Source organism: Penicillium hordei, assembly GCF_028827395.1.
Source record: "Penicillium hordei strain IBT 12815 chromosome Unknown utg000004l_segment0_segment0, whole genome shotgun sequence".
Lineage (NCBI taxonomy): Eukaryota > Fungi > Ascomycota > Eurotiomycetes > Eurotiales > Aspergillaceae > Penicillium > Penicillium hordei.
Genome location: NW_026623145.1, coordinates 400727 through 417530, shown reverse-complemented (window position 1 = coordinate 417530; position 16804 = coordinate 400727). Strand labels below are relative to the sequence as shown.

The window sequence follows — 16804 nt, the reverse complement described above, 5'->3', positions numbered from 1 at the left end:
TTTATTTACATTATTCAAATTAATTTTTTTCCTCAAAAGCATTGGAAATCGGCACCGGCGAGCTCTTTTTATTATTTTTTTTTATTATTTTTCTTCCATTTAGTTTTTTGTTGGCAGTGTATCCCGGTACTTCATTCCTAAGCCCCGCCTGGACTTTATATACAGCAATTCCCTCCCGGTTTCTCATACTTCAGCCCTACAGCTTCATATCCAACTCCAAATAATCCGTCTAGTTCGAACTCCGAGTAGTCCTGTCTAGGCTTGGAGGACAAAAAAAAAACAAGAATAAATACGGGCCCAACTACCAGGTTGACAGGTTCGCTACGTCACGATTCCATAGAGCTTCGACCTAAGCTGGTTGGAGCTCTATATCCCCCGACCACTTGCATTTTTTTGCACATACAGACGTACACATTATCATTTCTTGCAGTATAACAAATCTTCCTTCCGATGCGGACTATAACTACTCGTGTCGCATTGGCGACAACTTTCACTCTGTTTGTCGCATCCCTCGCGACCGCGCTTCCACACGGTGACGAATCAATGGACATGGGAATGGATATGAACCCAGTCACCGACGTGCCGCAACCTACAACCCCCACAATGCAAAACAACACCGCTGGTGCGATGAGCTATTTTGCATATAGCAAACACTCTAGTACCATTATAGCTCACATTGCTCTGATGGTTCTGGGATGGTGCTTCGTTCTTCCTGTCGGTAAGTGGCTCTCCTGTTGTTGCGCTCTGAATGCGAAGCAAAGAAAACAGACAGAAACTGATCCCTCCAATAGCTGTTATGCTGAGCATTGCACGCTCATGCCTTGCGATTCCATCACAATTCCTCTTTTTGGCCTTCAACGCTCTCGGTGTCCTCCTCGGGGTTATCTATAACAGCCAGACGCCAGACCTCTACGAGAACAATGCACACCACAAACTCGGCTGGGTCGCGACGTGTGTTGTCGGCGCCCAGGTCGTCCTGGCTTTGCTCTTTGCCTACGCTGGCCGTGGCGAGTCGAACACGCCCTCTTATCAACATAATGCGTTCTTGCCTGTCGCAACCGACGACCATGATAATGAGCGTGTTTGCCTCACCGATGCGATGCGCGAGCATCGCTGGTCTCGCGATAGTGGCCAGGGTACCGATAGTAACTCGTCTTCCATCCATAGCCCTGGATCATTTTGTGGGTCGCCTACCGAATACGATGGATTTGAAAAGCCCGACGAACTGCCAGCGAAGGAGACCGCTCAGCACGGCTGGATTCACCAAACTGGTGTCGGTCGCTTCCTGTCCAAGACTGTCCCCGGTCTGATCCCCAGCCGGGTTCTCCGCGTTCTGAATGTCGTGTATAACATCGTTGACCGTGTCATTCTTCCATTCGGATTTGCCATTATTGCGAGTGGAGCGGTGACTTACGGTGGTATTATGAGGAGCCGTGAGATCTTCAACGGGCTTGCGCACTTCATCAAGGGTGGTATCTTCTTCTGGTATGGTATCCTGACTCTTGGACGCTATATTGGTTGCTGGGCAGACCTGGGCTGGGGCTGGAACAAGAAGCCTTCTGCGGCTATTGTTGGTTGGAAAGCCAAGGTTCCATCGGGTGAAGCTACAGAGTCGTTCGTCATTTTCCTATATGGCGCGACAAATGTTTTCCTGGAGCACCTCTCCGGTGCAGGTAAGCCATGGTCTGCTACAGATCTCGAGCACGTTTCGATTTCCGTACTGTTCTTCGGCGGCGGTCTGGTATGATTTCATCTTCTTTCCCGCTCTCCACAGGAATCAATCTGGCTAACATAAAATAGGCTGGTATGCTGTTCGAATCTAGTTGCATCCGTGACTGGGTCAACAACACCATCCTCCAAACCCCTGCTCATGCTACCTCGGATGAAGCCTGGACGCCACCGAGGTCGCAGGGTGTTTCCTTGAACCCCATGCCAGCCCTGGTCATTATGTTGCTTGGCATGATGATGGGGTCGCACCACCAGGACAGCATGACATCGACTATGGTACACAAGCAGTGGGGTAACATGCTGGTTGGGTTTGCGCTGGCACGCGGAATGACATATGTTATGTTGTACCTCAGGCCACCGACCTCGTACCTCCCGGCTCGTCCCCCGACAGAGATCATTGCTGCATTCTGCCTGATCTCGGGAGGCCTGATTTTCATGTTGAGTGTAAGTGCACATACCCCCACATACCCTCATATAAGCTTTATAGCGTCACTCAAGACCATGACTAACGTTGTTCTAGACCCGCAATGTGATTCAAGCGATGGAATACTACGAACTGGACGCAATGTTCACTTTCACCATCGGTCTGGGCTTCAGTGCTTTCATCATGTCTTATGAGGTCTTAATGATTGCCATCAAGGCCTGGGCTGTGAAGCGTGTCCAGCGCTCACGGCCAGACTTCCGCTTCAAGTGAAAAAAATTCGCGACATGTTTCCTTTGATACCCCCCCTTTACACTTCTGAGGTTTTTGTTTCATGCCGGAATATACGGAGTCATTTTTGTTTTGTGAATTCTTCATGCGACATAATATTCTCCGTAGAGAAAGATACCCTGGGAAGGACAGTGCCTTGGAAACCCTCGGACATGATATTTTGTGACGTTCTGTGAATGGACTAATGTGGTAATAATGGTTGGTGGGATTGATTGGGACTGGATATCCTAGTCTCCCAGATGATATATGCAGTACAGATGTTCCTAATGCAAGTTCTCTTCAAAGTAACATTCTCCCGGAGTTTAAGTAGACCCACGGAGTTTAGCAGCCCTAAATTTTTATCCCCGAGCGTCCATCGTGCCGAGTCCCGGGTACCAGGCAATTAGATACCTCTATTATACGATCCTAGATAAACAGAAGCCATAGATATACAAGTTAGGTATTAAAAGCCGATTCAAGACCATTGAGTGTCAGCTCTACAAGATTAGCCCTAGAATGAGAACATATTAACAAAGGTCTAGAAGATCTAAGAAGTTGAAGAGCTTCATGAGGGGTAAGTGGGGGTAGTAAGATTAAGACGCAATTTATCAGCCAGTCTGATTGGAAGAAAATGATATCAAAAGGAAAACGACCCTTACCGGAGGCAACGCCAAAGGGTCGCCTGAATCCGAGACGTGAGAATACATTTATAAGCAGTGGGGGACCCTCTACTTACACAAACTTGGAAAAAAAAAGCACTCCATTTTCATATTCTATATACCCCTCCTCACATAAAAATGGCCTCCAACCCTCCCGGTGCCTGCTGTGCCTCTGGCTTCAAGCACGAAGGTGCTCCCACTGGCGAGCTTAAGAAGATCGACGGATGTAAGATACTCAAATTTCCCCAATTACAACCCAAAAGCACCGCAGAACACTTGTTAACCAAGCTATTCTCCAGTAAACACCTATATCGCCCACCCTAAGGATAAGAACCCCGAAAAGGCTATTATCTTCCTGGCCGATATCTTCGGCATCTACATCAACGCCCAGCTTCTCGCCGACGAGTTCGCCAACAATGGCTACCTGACTATCATTCCGGATATTTTCCGAGGCGACCAGATCAGTCTCAGCGACAAGGAATCTGGCAAGGTCGACCTACCTTCATGGCTCCTCAACCACCAGCCCGCCAACATTGAGCCTGTTATTGAGTCGACTATTAAGTACGCCCGTGAGACTCTCGGCGTTAAGAGGATCGGTGCTGTTGGCTACTGCTTCGGCGGTAAGGTATGTACTTATAGTCCAGACCTGAGGATCCAATTTCCGAAAATATAACCTCCAAACTCTGGTGCTAACAATCTGGGTTAAGTACGTCTGCCGCAACCTCAAGCCCGGCCAGATTGATGTCGGTTACACTGCGCACCCCTCGTTCATCACCAGCGAGGAGCTCAGCGCCGTCAAGGGCCCCTTCTCAATCTCCGCTGCTGGTAAGTTGATGCTTGCTAGATCTCAATTTGAAAAAGAAGCATCAAAGGCTAATTTCGCATCTGTCAACAGAGACCGACTCGATCTTCACTACCCAGCTTCGTCATGAATCCGAAGAGATTCTTATCAAGGCTGCCCAGCCGTGGCAGATCAACCTGTTCAGCGGTGTCAGCCACGGCTTCGCTGTGCGCGCCGATCTGAGCGACCCCAAGCAGAAGTGGGCTAAGGAACAGGCCTTCTGTCAGGCCGTTGCCTGGTTCAACCAGCACCTGTAAATAAATCGGCGAATTTAGCACATAGAAGTCGCGAATAGCGATATGTAGTACCGTTTGATCTCTTATGAATAGACCATTGTAGCAACCAGTACGGAGTAAATTGAGATAAATTGGAATCATCACTATTCCCCCGAGCCCCTGGGGTCCGGAGGTTTACAGTTGCGCGGTTGGTCTTTATCGCGGGGCGTAACTTCGCGAACAAGTCGCCTTAATGGGTGCCGCAGGTCTTCCTCGATCTCTCTTCGAGTTTGATTTTTATTTTAGATTGTTTCCGATCTTGACATTGGGAGTTTTAATTTTTAATTAGGACTTCTTTGTGTCTTGTTTTCGATTCCCATCAAGGATCGCGTGCGCCTTGTGAGTTATCCCTGGGCCCGGCCCGGAACTTCGACTTAGCGAGGAAAACAGAATCTAACGATTGATCTTCCTTTCCCAGTCATTAATTGTTGGATCCGCCATCCGACTCTTGAATACATTGTCAATCCTTCTTAACGGCTCCGACTGCAAATACTCTCTTTCAGAGTCGCGGTGTATCCCGACTTGCCAGCCCAACTCTACTCCCGCCCTGAGTGGTTTCGTCACTATATTTATTCGACAGTGATAGTAAACGGAATATCAACATTCAGAAACTATGGCGACTCCCGCCGCTTTACCCCCGTTGCCTTTCAATCCGGGTCGGATACGATCATACCTCCTTCGACTACCGCTGTTCACCAGACTGGTGCTGCTGGTCATTCTGGCCTTCTGGCTGCTTGAATTCCAGACCATGTGGAGTGTTGTGCAGTGGGGTGCTTTGATTCCAGAGGAGATTAACCTGGGGACTAGTATGTTTGATTCCATGCTACAACAGAATATTGGGCGTACGCTAACTTGATGGTGTTACCAGTGTACCGACTTAACACTTATCCCATCATCCATACTGGCTTCTTCCATGCTTTCTTTAATGCTCTGGCGGTTACACCCCTGCTCGAGCGCTTTGAGGCCGAGCATGGCACTTTGACTGCTATTGCGTTGTTTATTGGACGTGAGTACTCTGGTAAAACGCAATGCTTGTGGCAATTTGACTAATATTGGATGATTTAGCTCTCTCGACTGTCCCTGCTGGTCTTTATATCCTGATTGAGAGGTTTATCCTACACAGAAATACTTCGGTGGTCGGCGCAAGGTAAGCTTTAGGTCTCCAGGTTGAATGTTTCGGTAACTAACCTTCAATCCAGCATCTGGGTTTTCTTGCTTCTCGGTTCCGAAGCTATTAAGACCTACAAGTCTCACCCCAACTTTAGGTAAGATTTACTTGGAAATAACTTGCTCCAATCTTACTAACGCCCTTTAGTCTTGGCCCGTACAAGATTCCCACCTGGACTTCACCTCTGTTCGCATGTGTCGTTGTATCTATCCTCATCTCGAACGTGAGCTTCCTCGGTCATCTCTGTTCGATTCTTGTCGGATACCTCCGTGAGTTCCTTTCTCTAATTTTCCTTTTTTCGCCGCTAATTGTCATTAGTCGGCCTCGGATACCTCAAGGTGTTTGTGCCCCCTGAGAAGGTCCTCCGCTGGATCGAGGGCAAGTTGAACCTCCTGGGACGCCTACCTCACTACGTCTCCGTCGACCAGAAGACCTACGGTCGCTATGGAGTTCTTCCAACCACCAACCCTGCCGGCGCCAACGGCAACCAAACACCCATGAGCTACTTGGGATCTACCCAGCGCCTTGGAGCATGATTTCGGATATTGACGCATTCTTCATTTCTCATTTTTAATGTATATTTTCCACTATAGTACTTTATATTGTTGCGGACTCGGGGGACGTTGGATTAATAGCATAGCGTGTGCATACTCACATTTAATTTGCACGGTTGGTCTTTGTCGGTTAGCGTAAATTCCACTTCTCCGCGCATAAACAACGGAGTTCTCGATCTCCACTGTTGACTTGTAACCTTTCAGTTCAGTCCAATTATTTCCACTCATTTAACGGCTTCGCCTTCGCGGCACGGGAACTAGTTTCCCGATGGTAATTACTCAATGGCGTTGAAATGTGAGCAAGCTGGAATACCACCTGTCCATCCTGGCACCAGCACCAGAGACCCCAACTAACAAGATGCCAGCTGCAATCCGCAACTTGGGGAATAACCCCCACCTCGTTTTCGTTCGCCTCCCGAATCTCCTATCATTTCTCTGCATTGTCGTCGGTGTTGTGTGGCTACTGCTCTTGCCTCTGAACGAGTACTCCCGACAAACCTACATCTCCGAGAATGCGCTTCTGCCGGGCCAAGTCCATGCGTATTTTACCGGAAGCGAGCAGAACATATTCCGAGGTTATAAGAAAGAATTGGAAGGATTGTTGAATGATGGAAAAGCGAGAGGCGATCAAAAAGACGAGGCGGAAGTGACAGCAGCGTAAGTCGAATGAACCTGGTACAGGCTGGGCTATTCGCTGATACTTCAACAGGGTCTCGGACAAATTGCAGTCAATCTTGCAAGCGGCGGGCCTTAAAGTTGCCACGCAAAAATACGAATACACCTCCGCTGGGATTACGCACCAGGGTGAGAACACTTATGCTATTATCCATGCGCCGCGCGGTGATGCCACGGAGGCAATTGTGCTGGTTGCGCCATGGCTAACGGCTGATGATGAGTTGAACCTGAACGGTGTCACTCTTGCCCTGACATTAGCGAGATATTTCAAGAGTGAGTTTCGTGGTTGCGCTCCTCTAGTCAGGTTACTGACAGTTGATGCTAGGATGGTCATTATGGTCCAAGGACATTATCTTCCTAATTACCCCGGATAGTAAAACTGGAACTCAGGCTTGGATCGATGCCTACCACGATATGCACCCGGCTTCGGTACAGCCACTTCCTTTGAAGAGTGGGGCGTTGCAAGGAGCACTGGTCATTGAATACCCATTCGATCACCGGTTCCAGACGCTCCATATTGTATACGATGGAGTCAATGGCCAACTCCCCAACCTCGACTTGTTCAACACGGCTGTAGCCATTGCAGGCGGCCAGATGGGTATCGGAGCCAATCTACAGGAAATGTGGGGTCACGACGACAGCTACGAACATCGTCTGCAGACTATGTTCCGCGGTATGACCAAGCAGGGTCTCGGATATGCCACCGGTGCACACAGCAGCTTCATGCCATATCATATCGACGCCATCACCCTGCAGACCAAGGGCGAGGGATGGGAGGACGAAATGGCGCTAGGCCGGACGATTGAGTCTCTTTGCCGCAGCTTGAATAACTTGCTGGAGCACCTGCACCAGAGCTTTTTCTTCTACCTGCTCATGCAGTCGAACCGTTTTGTCAGCATTGGAACCTATTTGCCCAGTGCCATGTTGATTGCTGGAAACTTCACTATCATGGCGATTGCCCTCTGGATTCGCACTGGGTACTACCCGGAAAGCAAGCCAAGTGCCAACCCCAAGAATGAGAAGGCACCCACCGAAGGGAAGGAGAAGCCCAATACGATTAGCATTGCGGAACGTCACCTTGCTTTACCACTCTCGCTTGTTGTCGGACTTCATCTACTCGGTCTTGTCCCGCTCTGGGTCTTTAATAATGTCTTCCACCAGGTGAGATCTGTCAGCCTACAACCACAATATTAATAGCTGCTAACAAGTCTACAGTACTTCACAACCACCACCTACATATTTGTGGCCGTGGATATCGTCCTCCCCCTCTTCCTCGCCGCAATCCTCTCCAACGGCCTCGGTCTATCAAAACCAATCATCCCCCAACAGTATCACCTTATAAAATCCTTCTCCCTTCTCCTACTGGGTCTCTCCCTCTCAACCCTCGCCACTCTCAACTTCTCCCTTTCATTCATGATCGGTCTACTCTGCGCGCCGCTTAGCTTCATCAGCCGCCTGCGAGGGTCCGCGCCATTCCGTTTGGCAACTTCAAGTCTGGGTCTGGTGCTTCTCAACCTTCTCTCCCCGCCAACTGTTCTCCTTGGCGTCTGCTGGTATATGGGGGTCTCCGTCGAGGCTGTTCTCACCCAGGCGGCTTTCGGTTGGGATGTTTGGGGTATGTGGACCCAGGTTGTTGTTTGGTGTGTGTGGTGGCCAGCTTGGTTGATTGGCTGTGTGTTGCTGGGGTCGTCGATGTTTTGATTATATTGTTGTACATTGTTGTGTCATGCGGTTGCCCCATTGGCCCAATGATATAGGATATTAATAAATACAAGTCCATGCTATAACTCCCGAAACAAAGAAACAAAGACAGGGACCAAGGCCTTGCATACCACGAGCTGACAGCAGGGATCTCAGTATCAACTGTGGTTGACGTCCAAGGTACGTACACCAATGCACTTCGAATACACATCCAAAGCAAGTGAATGTAGCTAGGTACGTACATATTCTTGCCACTCTTGCTAAAATGGGTACTCTGAATGTGTCCCCTTTGATATGTTTCACTTGCCACGCCGTACCTTTCTTTAAAGAAGTAACTCCATTTATAATTCTTCAGGGCGCAAGTACCTATTTCTTCACAATAGCCAATTACGATCAAAGCACATTTGGCATCCGACATTAGAAGAGCCCAAGGCGAGGCTAAACAAAGACCGCGCCAACTTTATACATATCATATCGCAGAGCTCATGCACGGCTGATTCGAACGAACAATGAAAACATCCAAGATATTCATCTTCCGACGCAACACATTTCCCCGAGTCTTTGTTATAGCCCTTGAACAATACTAACATCTCACATTCATCAAGTGCATCAATGTTGCGTTGTTCTTGACCAATTCCCGTGGGACTTGCTTAGAATCAGAAACAGTATTCTATTTCTTTCATGCAGTACCTCTATCCAATCTCAGTTTCATGTCCATAATTCCCTCCATCAATCTATATAAAGAATGGCAAGCCTTGTTACTCGACAAATGGCTGTATCTCCCAGGTCTACACAAGATGGGTCTCTTTCGAATCGACTTTCTTGCTCTATGGCTTCTCTTTCTCCGTCTCACAACAGCGGCCGCCCCAGTTCCAACCAAAGACGGCTTTTGTTTCAAATACATCATCCAAGGATATGATACCTGCGCATTGATTGCCAAAGCACACAATATCACCGAAGCCGATATCGAAAGATTCAATAAAAACACCTGGGTATGGCTCGGATGCAGACAGTTATACCAGGGTGACTTTATCTGTCTCAGTGCTGGCAAACCTCCAATGCCCATGGCCCTTCCTCAAGCTACCTGCGGCCCACAAGTACCTGGAACAACACGTCCGGCCAAATGGGCCGATCTCGCCGGAATGAACCCATGTGCTGCGTCTAAATGCGTGAGTAAACCCCAATAACCCCCGGCTTATAGACCCAGCCCTAACAACCCAACAGTGTGCTTTCTGGGGTCAATGTGGTTCCTCCGATCTACATTGTCAAAATTACCGTGCACCTCCTGCTGGTCCTACAGCTACCGTGAAAGGAGCGACAGAAGCCCCGAAATCAAAAACTACTGGCAATACAAAGGCAACAGGGGCTAAGCAACCGACCACCACTGGCACGGGAGCGAAGCCTGCCTCCAATTCCAACTCTAACTCTAACTCCAATTCCAAGTCCAAGTCCAAGTCTAGGTCCACTACTACCACCGTCAAGGCCACGAAAATCACAACAACCAAAAAATCTACTACAACAAAAGCAAAAGCAGCACCTGAACCAAGCGTATCCCAATACCCTTGGACAGCACCGTGGGAAATCACACTGTACAGCAACAAAGGCTGCGAGGGCGACTACTACCACCTCGAAGGGTATAACAAAGAATTCCTCGATGGCGAGGGCTGCTTGGCGCTCCACGGCGGCCTGAACAGCAAGTTCACCGATACAGGCGTGACCTGTAAATGGTGGACGGATGATAGCTTCACGTGGAGTAGTTGTGATGCGAGCAAGCTTGAGAAACCTCAGTCGTGGATCCTCAAGGGTGGGTTTTGTTCTGCTTTCAGCAAGAAAGATTGTGATTGCTTCGATGGGGTGACGCAGTATTATAAACCGGAAGGGTGTCATAATCGGACGGGGATTGATACGCCTAATTTTGCGGCTTTGCAGTGTTCGATTAATGGAGCCTAAGTGGCGATATGTGGAGAGTTTTGTATATATTAGTTTTTGGGGAATGAGATTGTTATGGTTTGTTTTACTAGACTATGTGCATGTCATATTCTTTGCCTTTAGATGATGAGCGAAGTAGATATGTCGAGTCAAACAAGACACATGAGTGCATACTGCGAGAATTACAAGTATACTGGATCCACGATAGCATACGACACCATTGTATTCATTATAATAGAACTGATCAGAACACAAGTGAAATAAGATATCTATGCAGCCCAAACATCCTTACCAGCTCCCTCGATCCAGTGACCGAGCTGATTAACACCAGCATCCCAATCCTTAAGACGGTTTCGCATGCCATCAATCTGATTCATATCAAGAACCTTAGGCTGAACCCAGTGGATCTGTGCAACCTGAGCAACCTGATCAATAGATCCACGCAACAAACCCAACGACAGAGCCTTCATAACGAGATGCTCGATCTCATCGGGTTGAACCTTAGTCTCGGACGCAATAGCTTGGAAGGACAGCGAGCGGTCATGAGGGGGACGGTGGAAGACCATCTCCGTGAGTGCCGAGAGCGAGATCTTCTGGTACAAGAATACCCGGTGGGACTCCAACAGCTTGTTCTTGCTGATGTTACCGGCCAGCACATCGTAGGCAGTCAAATCACCCCGGTTGAAGGCGAAGAGAAGCTCGCGGAGCCAGTTGTGCGGGGTCTCAGTGAGAGAGTCCAGAATCGGGTGCAGGAGGAGCTCTCCGAAGTTGTAGATCGTCTCTGATACCAGGGCCGCTACGCTGAGGTTGTAGGCGCGTGATGCGCGCTCGGTCTCGGTGAGTTCTTCCAGGTCAATGCAGGCGAGGTAGAGGAGGGCGTTTTTGTAGAAGGAGGCGAATTCTTGCTTAGACTATTGGAGAGAGAGGGGTTAGTTTCAATTTGAATGGCCGTGTTCGGCTAGAAACACGATTTTGCAAATCACGTACGTGGTAGTAGTCCGCGTTCACTTTGTAGAATGAGGCATGCACAACGGTCTCGACCGAGTCGAATGTGTCTAGCACCCGCTGGCAGGTGGCCAGGTCTGTCTGTGCTCCTTCCAAATCCTTCAGCGACAGCTTGACATTGGCCACATCAGCGAGCGCGTAAACATATGCATCCTGTGTATCGGCCGTATCCGTCTTGGTAGCGAGGGATGTGAGGAAAGCAAGTCGTTCTTGGTCATCTGGAGGGGAGTGGTTAGCTTGCATCAACGCAACACCGTGCTCATCATGGTGGATTTTGGAGCTTCGGGGCTAGACTATGGACCACCAACCTGTGCATTCTGTTGCTGCCATCAACCCCAGCGACACAAACTTGAGCTGGTTGACCCGGTCGGCGAAACTGAGCACGAATGTCTTAAACAGTGCTAAGCGGTGTGGAGCACTCTCTGGCATGCGGAAGAACTCGACCAACGAGTCTGTGAGCTGGTGCCATAGTTTGCGCTCCCAGTAGTCTTCGAAGGTGAGGAAATAGGGTTGTGTCTCTGCGCTTCCTTGTGCTTGCTGCTCGAGCAAGAAGTCGGGGATCTTGGACTCCATGTTGGAGATGCGGGCGCTGTTTAATTTGAAGTCACTGATAGAGGACGAGATGCTGAATGAAGAGAGAAAGGTAGGTAAACTCGGAATTGGAGATGTTGATGGTTGATGCGGACTGCAAGAGAGCTGATATGATGTCCTCACGTCGGCAGTTTGGGGAGCTCTCGCTCACCGCCCTGGCTTCCACGGTCTTCGATGCTTTGCTGTTTCAACGTCAATTGTAGGCTTGGATTTTGATTATATTGTTACATCGCTATGTAGGCATGAGGAGAAGCCGAAAAATAATGTGGTATCTAGAGTTGTACCTACATATATGCTTCTTTGTTTAGACATTTCTCCCCCTGTTTTACTACAAAATATATATATAATTCACTGCCGAGTCGGCCACACCACCCAAAACGCGTCGATTAATTTAAAACCTTCTTCTGCAACCACTTACCATGCCACCAATTCGATCTCGATCCTCCAGAAATCTAGAGGAGCAAGAGGGTATAATCTTACTAGCTATCCAGGCTTTTAAGAATCGAGAAATCTCTTCAATTCGTGAAGTGGCACGCCGTTTTAACATACTACGTTCAACACTTCAGGACCGACTACGTGGCCACCAACAACGCGCGAATTCTCGCGCTGTCTAAATAGACTGAAATTGAAGAATCTCATTAAAAATGGAATCTCTCTATAGATCTACGTAGAGTAGCCCCCCGGTCCTCTATAGTACACGAAATAGCGGATCTACTTTTTAAAAAGCGTAGAACTAGTTACCCTAGTTCTTTTAGTTAGCGAAAAATAGGTCTATAACTTTATAAAACGGTATCCTCTCCTCTCGTTCTAATTCTCGAATCGATATAATTATTATAGAGTAGTTTAATCTAGTTTAAAAGACGATCCTTTAATTTAGAATTGACCTTAAAAATATCCATAACTTCAATAATGTGACGATCTGGAGACTGGAAACTGGATTCTACCAAGTTATGCCACCTTAGGAGTTGTTTTCGTTGTTGATTGCTTGCCTATATAGGACCTATAAAGGATCCTATCTGTAAAGGATAGCGGGATGTGAATATCAACTTTGAATGGATCGCGCTAGGCGAGACATAACCCCTGTGCACCGTGTCGCACAGAGAAACTGAGGATATTGACAGATCGTTGGATCAGATCAATAACGACCTCCCCGGCCTCATAACCTGTTAGAGTCTACTGGGTAGATGAGATCATGAAAGCACAATGTTGTGTTGTGCGTGATGATAATTGTAGGAGTAAAGAGAGAGCTAGTCTACTTCTACTACTATGGGAACATGTGACACCTGAGTATTCAAACACTCATCGCGAAGAGGAAGCCATCGCCACTACCCCCTAGAGCGCCGGCATCGATTAAGGTAAGGATGACTCATTACCCGGAACCTTATAACTACAAAGCTTGCCAAGACTAGTTTCGGACGCTGGCACCTCTCAACCAAAGCATAATCTTCCTCTGCTAATCTTCGCATCTAGTTGCTGCTTTATTTCCCAGCTTGACCCTTTGACAGTTGCATTCCAACATGGAGCTGCCTGAGAAATTCCCCCCTGGCATGGTCCTGGGCCGAGTTGCTGAAGACCTCGACAACCACCATAGTCACCTTCGCGTGGCTCTTTCTACCAGCCATGTTGCTTATGAAGAAGCCCTCACTGCAACTCTCAACTGCGTGCGCGGGCTCCCTGGCCGCACACTGCTGCCAACGACAAACCCAGTTCGTCGAGCACTCCTAAAGAAGATGGCACTCGAAAGTCAAGATTCGTTAAAGGATCCCACTCCTTTTTCATCTATCCGACCCATTCGGACAGCAGGTCAACTAAATCCGGAAGACTTTCCGCCACCCGCTTCTCCAAATCGCCGTGCGTTACTGAAGGAGAAGTATCACGACGAGAATATCCCCCCACCACGAGAACCTTATGTTCTCAATATCCCTGCGGTGCGTACAGAGAACACCTTGACCGCCATCGTCGGTAATGCAATGGTTACTTCTTTGGAGTGGGAGCCGGGTCTTCCAGAATGCAAGCTGTCGGCAGTTGAAATGCTCTGGGACACAGGCGCCCATAACTCGATTATCACAAGAGATCTCCTCGATGAAGAATTTCGCGCACACCTATCTGATCCGATCAACGAACCATATGGATTTGGGACTCGTGTCCAAGTTTCATTCAAAGTCGAATTTTCCAACTCGTTGTTTCACATGGACATTATCGCCGTGGTTGTGGAACCAGACACAATGCCAAATTTACGGTCAGGGATCCTGCTAGGACAAAGAGGCTGTATTGATGCATTGCAATATCGGTCTATTCCACGGTCCATCTTTCTGGCTAAAGGAGACCCGATCGACGAAAGGTACTGGGGAGAGCTAATTCTAGAAAGCTATGTTGATATCGATGGAGTGCTGAAGGAGATTCCCACGGGTTAAACTTCGCATGTGTACTAACATGTTATCCACACACGAACTTCCTGTTCCTATTGTTCTGTTCTACCTTACTTAATCGCATTTATCCCTATCTGCTACAGACACACAATACATCTTTACTCTCACTTTGCCCACTTTACTGGCGGGTGTCAGAAAGTGATGATCAATCGCTAACACATCATACAATGTTGTTGCTCACCTCCAAATTTTATCTATGGGTGCTGTATTTGCATTATTTAGTGGTTGATAATTTTGAATTCCTAAAATATCAGGTTTATAGTACAAGGTACTAACTATCTTACTAACGAAAATAAGGAATTACGCGCCGCTAACGAGAAGTAGAAGTAGAAATAGAAGCGTACTAGATCTCGGAGGTAGATACCCACTAAAGAAGGCCTTTTAGTTTAATAAGCCTCTGTATTAATTATACAGCAATAGGAAGCAACTAAAGCACCTCCCCCCGGCCCCGGTATACCTAGAGAATCGGCTATTCAGCCACGTACGCCCCCCTCCCCCCACCGGGGTTGTAGAATATACAGGTTGCCAGGACATAGAAGAGAAATATGTCCAGATAGAGCAGTTAGTTAGTTGATTTAATTTAGTGGCGTTATTGTTGAGATAAATGCATTTAAATTTAATAGGTTGGGTGGCGCGGCCAGCTCGGTGGTGAAATACGTTATAAAGGGAATTAGAAATACTTTCTTAAAAAGAAACTTAATCTATTATTAATAGAACTTTATAATATTTATAAAGAGATATTAAAAAAGCCTATTAAATTCTAGTTAAACTGGTCCAAACAGGTGCCTAATGGAAGAACAATTTGACGTAAAAAGCTTCGCTGTACGATTACAGTCATATCCGTATAGAGATAATGCATGGAGCAAAGCCAAAATAAAAGTACTAGACAGGCGGTCCTGTCCGATTGAGGCTTAAGCCTTCCCACATAGTGATCGGACGATGGTCGGATCCCTAGAATATGAAAGAGCTGGGTGAACTTTTCATAGCATGCCCTTGGGTTTGCTTGTGATGGTAGTACAATCTGAAGGACAGGCGGTTATTTATGTAATTCTGCTTGCACCCACTCATCCTGTTCGAGTTCTATAGCAGAGCTTCGCTTTTCTGGCTCCCATTGTAGCATTTTTCGCACTAGGCGGAGGAACATTTCTTTTTCCTCTCCCTCGAGACTAGTCTCTCTTTGCTCGAGCGGGATGTGTTCTCCCACCAATTCTCCGGCGCACAAGTGACCTAGAATAGCAGAAATGGTCAATAATTGACACTTTCTATAGATAGGGGAAGGATAGATGGATGGATCACCTTCCTGCGAAAAGAACTTTTGGGTCAGATTCCCCCGGGCAAGGAAACTTGGCGATGGCGGACCGAGTAGGCGTATCATCTCGGCAAGATGAGCCCGACTTCTGTAGGTCTGAAACTCAGGGTCCTGGCCGCTAAACAGCGACCCCCCTTCGAAAAGGTTCCAAATCTGACAACGTAAGCCTAGACACTTTTTGTATAAGAAGTATCTGCTTTCTTACCACGCATCCCACGTTCCATATATCAACGCTATATGACCACGGAGATTGTAAGATCACTTCCGGTGCTCGATAGATATCCGGCTGAATATCTTCGGAGTGCTCTTCGTCACCTATCACGGCTGAGCCAAAATCGCAGAGGATAGGCGCGCCTAAGTCTTTAGGCATTCTGAGCTCGCGGGAGGTATATATTGTTCTTCCGTCTAACTCCTTCCTAGGACAGGGGTTTTGGAGCTCATTGTTTTCAAAATCACAGAAAACGGAATCATCAGCAATGCCGAACATAATGTTATCTGCTTTGATATCTGATATATTGATAAGCAAATGATCGAGCTCAATACCGGAAAGAGGAAATCGTACCAGTATGGATGACCTTGCATTCTGTATGCAGATAGTCTAATGCCAGAAATAGACGATGAAGTGTTACTGCCAAGATTGGTGTAGGTAGTCTCTGTACTGGGTTGCGGAATAGAAAATCCAACACACTCTCCCATAATGGAGGATGCACAAGACATCGATGTCTGTCTTCAGGTCCACTGACGTCAAAGGAATCTAGCAAAGATCTGACGTACTTGCGACCTGGATGATTCTGGGGAGCCCCTTCGATACGTTTGTATATCTTCAGCTCGTTGTCTAGTTGCTGCCCCATCGATGTGGACGTTGTGAAAATCTTGAGAGTGACATAGCGACGGTAGCTATATTTTAGTTAGCGAAGGAGTTATGAGAAGATAATGAAAATGTGAAGGTGCCAGTGGTGTCTTCTTACTCTATGTCACGTGCGAGCCATATGGTTGAACTGGCTCCAAACCCCAGTTTTCCCACAACTTGGTACCGGTCCTGGAGTATTTCCCCTATTCGAGTAGGATAATACCGACCCGCAATATAGCCTGGGATGGTTTCCTCCTCGATTGCCTGGCTCGTTGATATCTTGATGAAATTCGGATTGGTGAAGTTGAGAGGTGTCCATCTTCGTCCAACCCGCGGTAAGGACCGAAGGAAAGACGGCAACATTTCCGAGACAAGGAGGGCCAGTTGTTGTTTTTTGCG

The 16804-nt window shown here is 47.7% G+C and overlaps 7 protein-coding genes across 7 annotated transcripts; 5 read left to right on the top strand and 2 right to left on the bottom strand.

The window, feature by feature from the left end:
• Window positions 1-450: 450 nt before the first annotated feature.
• N7537_007442 (Ytp1 family protein) lies at window positions 451-2422 on the top strand (the record flags this gene model as incomplete). The annotated part of the gene is made up of 4 exons (XM_056898499.1): window positions 451-718; window positions 792-1741; window positions 1801-2172; window positions 2249-2422. 4 exons carry the CDS (start codon window positions 451-453, stop codon window positions 2420-2422), a joined length of 1764 nt encoding a protein of 587 aa, XP_056750575.1.
• A 794-nt stretch (window positions 2423-3216) lies between these two features.
• N7537_007441 (dienelactone hydrolase family protein) lies at window positions 3217-4176 on the top strand (the record flags this gene model as incomplete). The annotated part of the gene is made up of 4 exons (XM_056898498.1): window positions 3217-3304; window positions 3378-3703; window positions 3786-3903; window positions 3974-4176. The coding sequence occupies 4 exons, from the start codon at window positions 3217-3219 to the stop codon at window positions 4174-4176; spliced, it is 735 nt and encodes a 244-aa protein (XP_056750574.1).
• A 631-nt stretch (window positions 4177-4807) lies between these two features.
• rbd2 (rhomboid protease family protein RBD2) lies at window positions 4808-5898 on the top strand (the record flags this gene model as incomplete). The annotated part of the gene is made up of 6 exons (XM_056898497.1): window positions 4808-5000; window positions 5063-5200; window positions 5260-5341; window positions 5394-5459; window positions 5510-5631; window positions 5681-5898. 6 exons carry the CDS (start codon window positions 4808-4810, stop codon window positions 5896-5898), a joined length of 819 nt encoding a protein of 272 aa, XP_056750573.1.
• A 300-nt stretch (window positions 5899-6198) lies between these two features.
• N7537_007439 (GPI-anchored transamidase subunit GAA1) lies at window positions 6199-10242 on the top strand (the record flags this gene model as incomplete). Its single annotated transcript, XM_056898496.1, has 7 exons — window positions 6199-6211; window positions 6282-6573; window positions 6626-6864; window positions 6917-7752; window positions 7807-8206; window positions 9163-9461; window positions 9517-10242. 7 exons carry the CDS (start codon window positions 6199-6201, stop codon window positions 10240-10242), a joined length of 2805 nt encoding a protein of 934 aa, XP_056750572.1.
• A 248-nt stretch (window positions 10243-10490) lies between these two features.
• Window positions 10491-11799, bottom strand: N7537_007438 (proteasome regulatory particle lid subunit RPN9; the record flags this gene model as incomplete). The annotated part of the gene is made up of 3 exons (XM_056898495.1): window positions 10491-11132; window positions 11209-11444; window positions 11535-11799. 3 exons carry the CDS (start codon window positions 11797-11799, stop codon window positions 10491-10493), a joined length of 1143 nt encoding a protein of 380 aa, XP_056750571.1.
• A 1535-nt stretch (window positions 11800-13334) lies between these two features.
• N7537_007437 (uncharacterized protein) lies at window positions 13335-14231 on the top strand (the record flags this gene model as incomplete). The annotated part of the gene is made up of 1 exon (XM_056898494.1): window positions 13335-14231. The coding sequence occupies one exon, from the start codon at window positions 13335-13337 to the stop codon at window positions 14229-14231; it is 897 nt and encodes a 298-aa protein (XP_056750570.1).
• Window positions 14232-15282: 1051 nt separating this feature from the next.
• On the bottom strand, window positions 15283-16804 carry N7537_007436 (uncharacterized protein; the record flags this gene model as incomplete). The annotated part of the gene is made up of 4 exons (XM_056898493.1): window positions 15283-15708; window positions 15761-16062; window positions 16118-16452; window positions 16524-16804. Coding segments are annotated over 4 exons (1344 nt in total), but the record flags the coding sequence as incomplete, so codon positions are not given.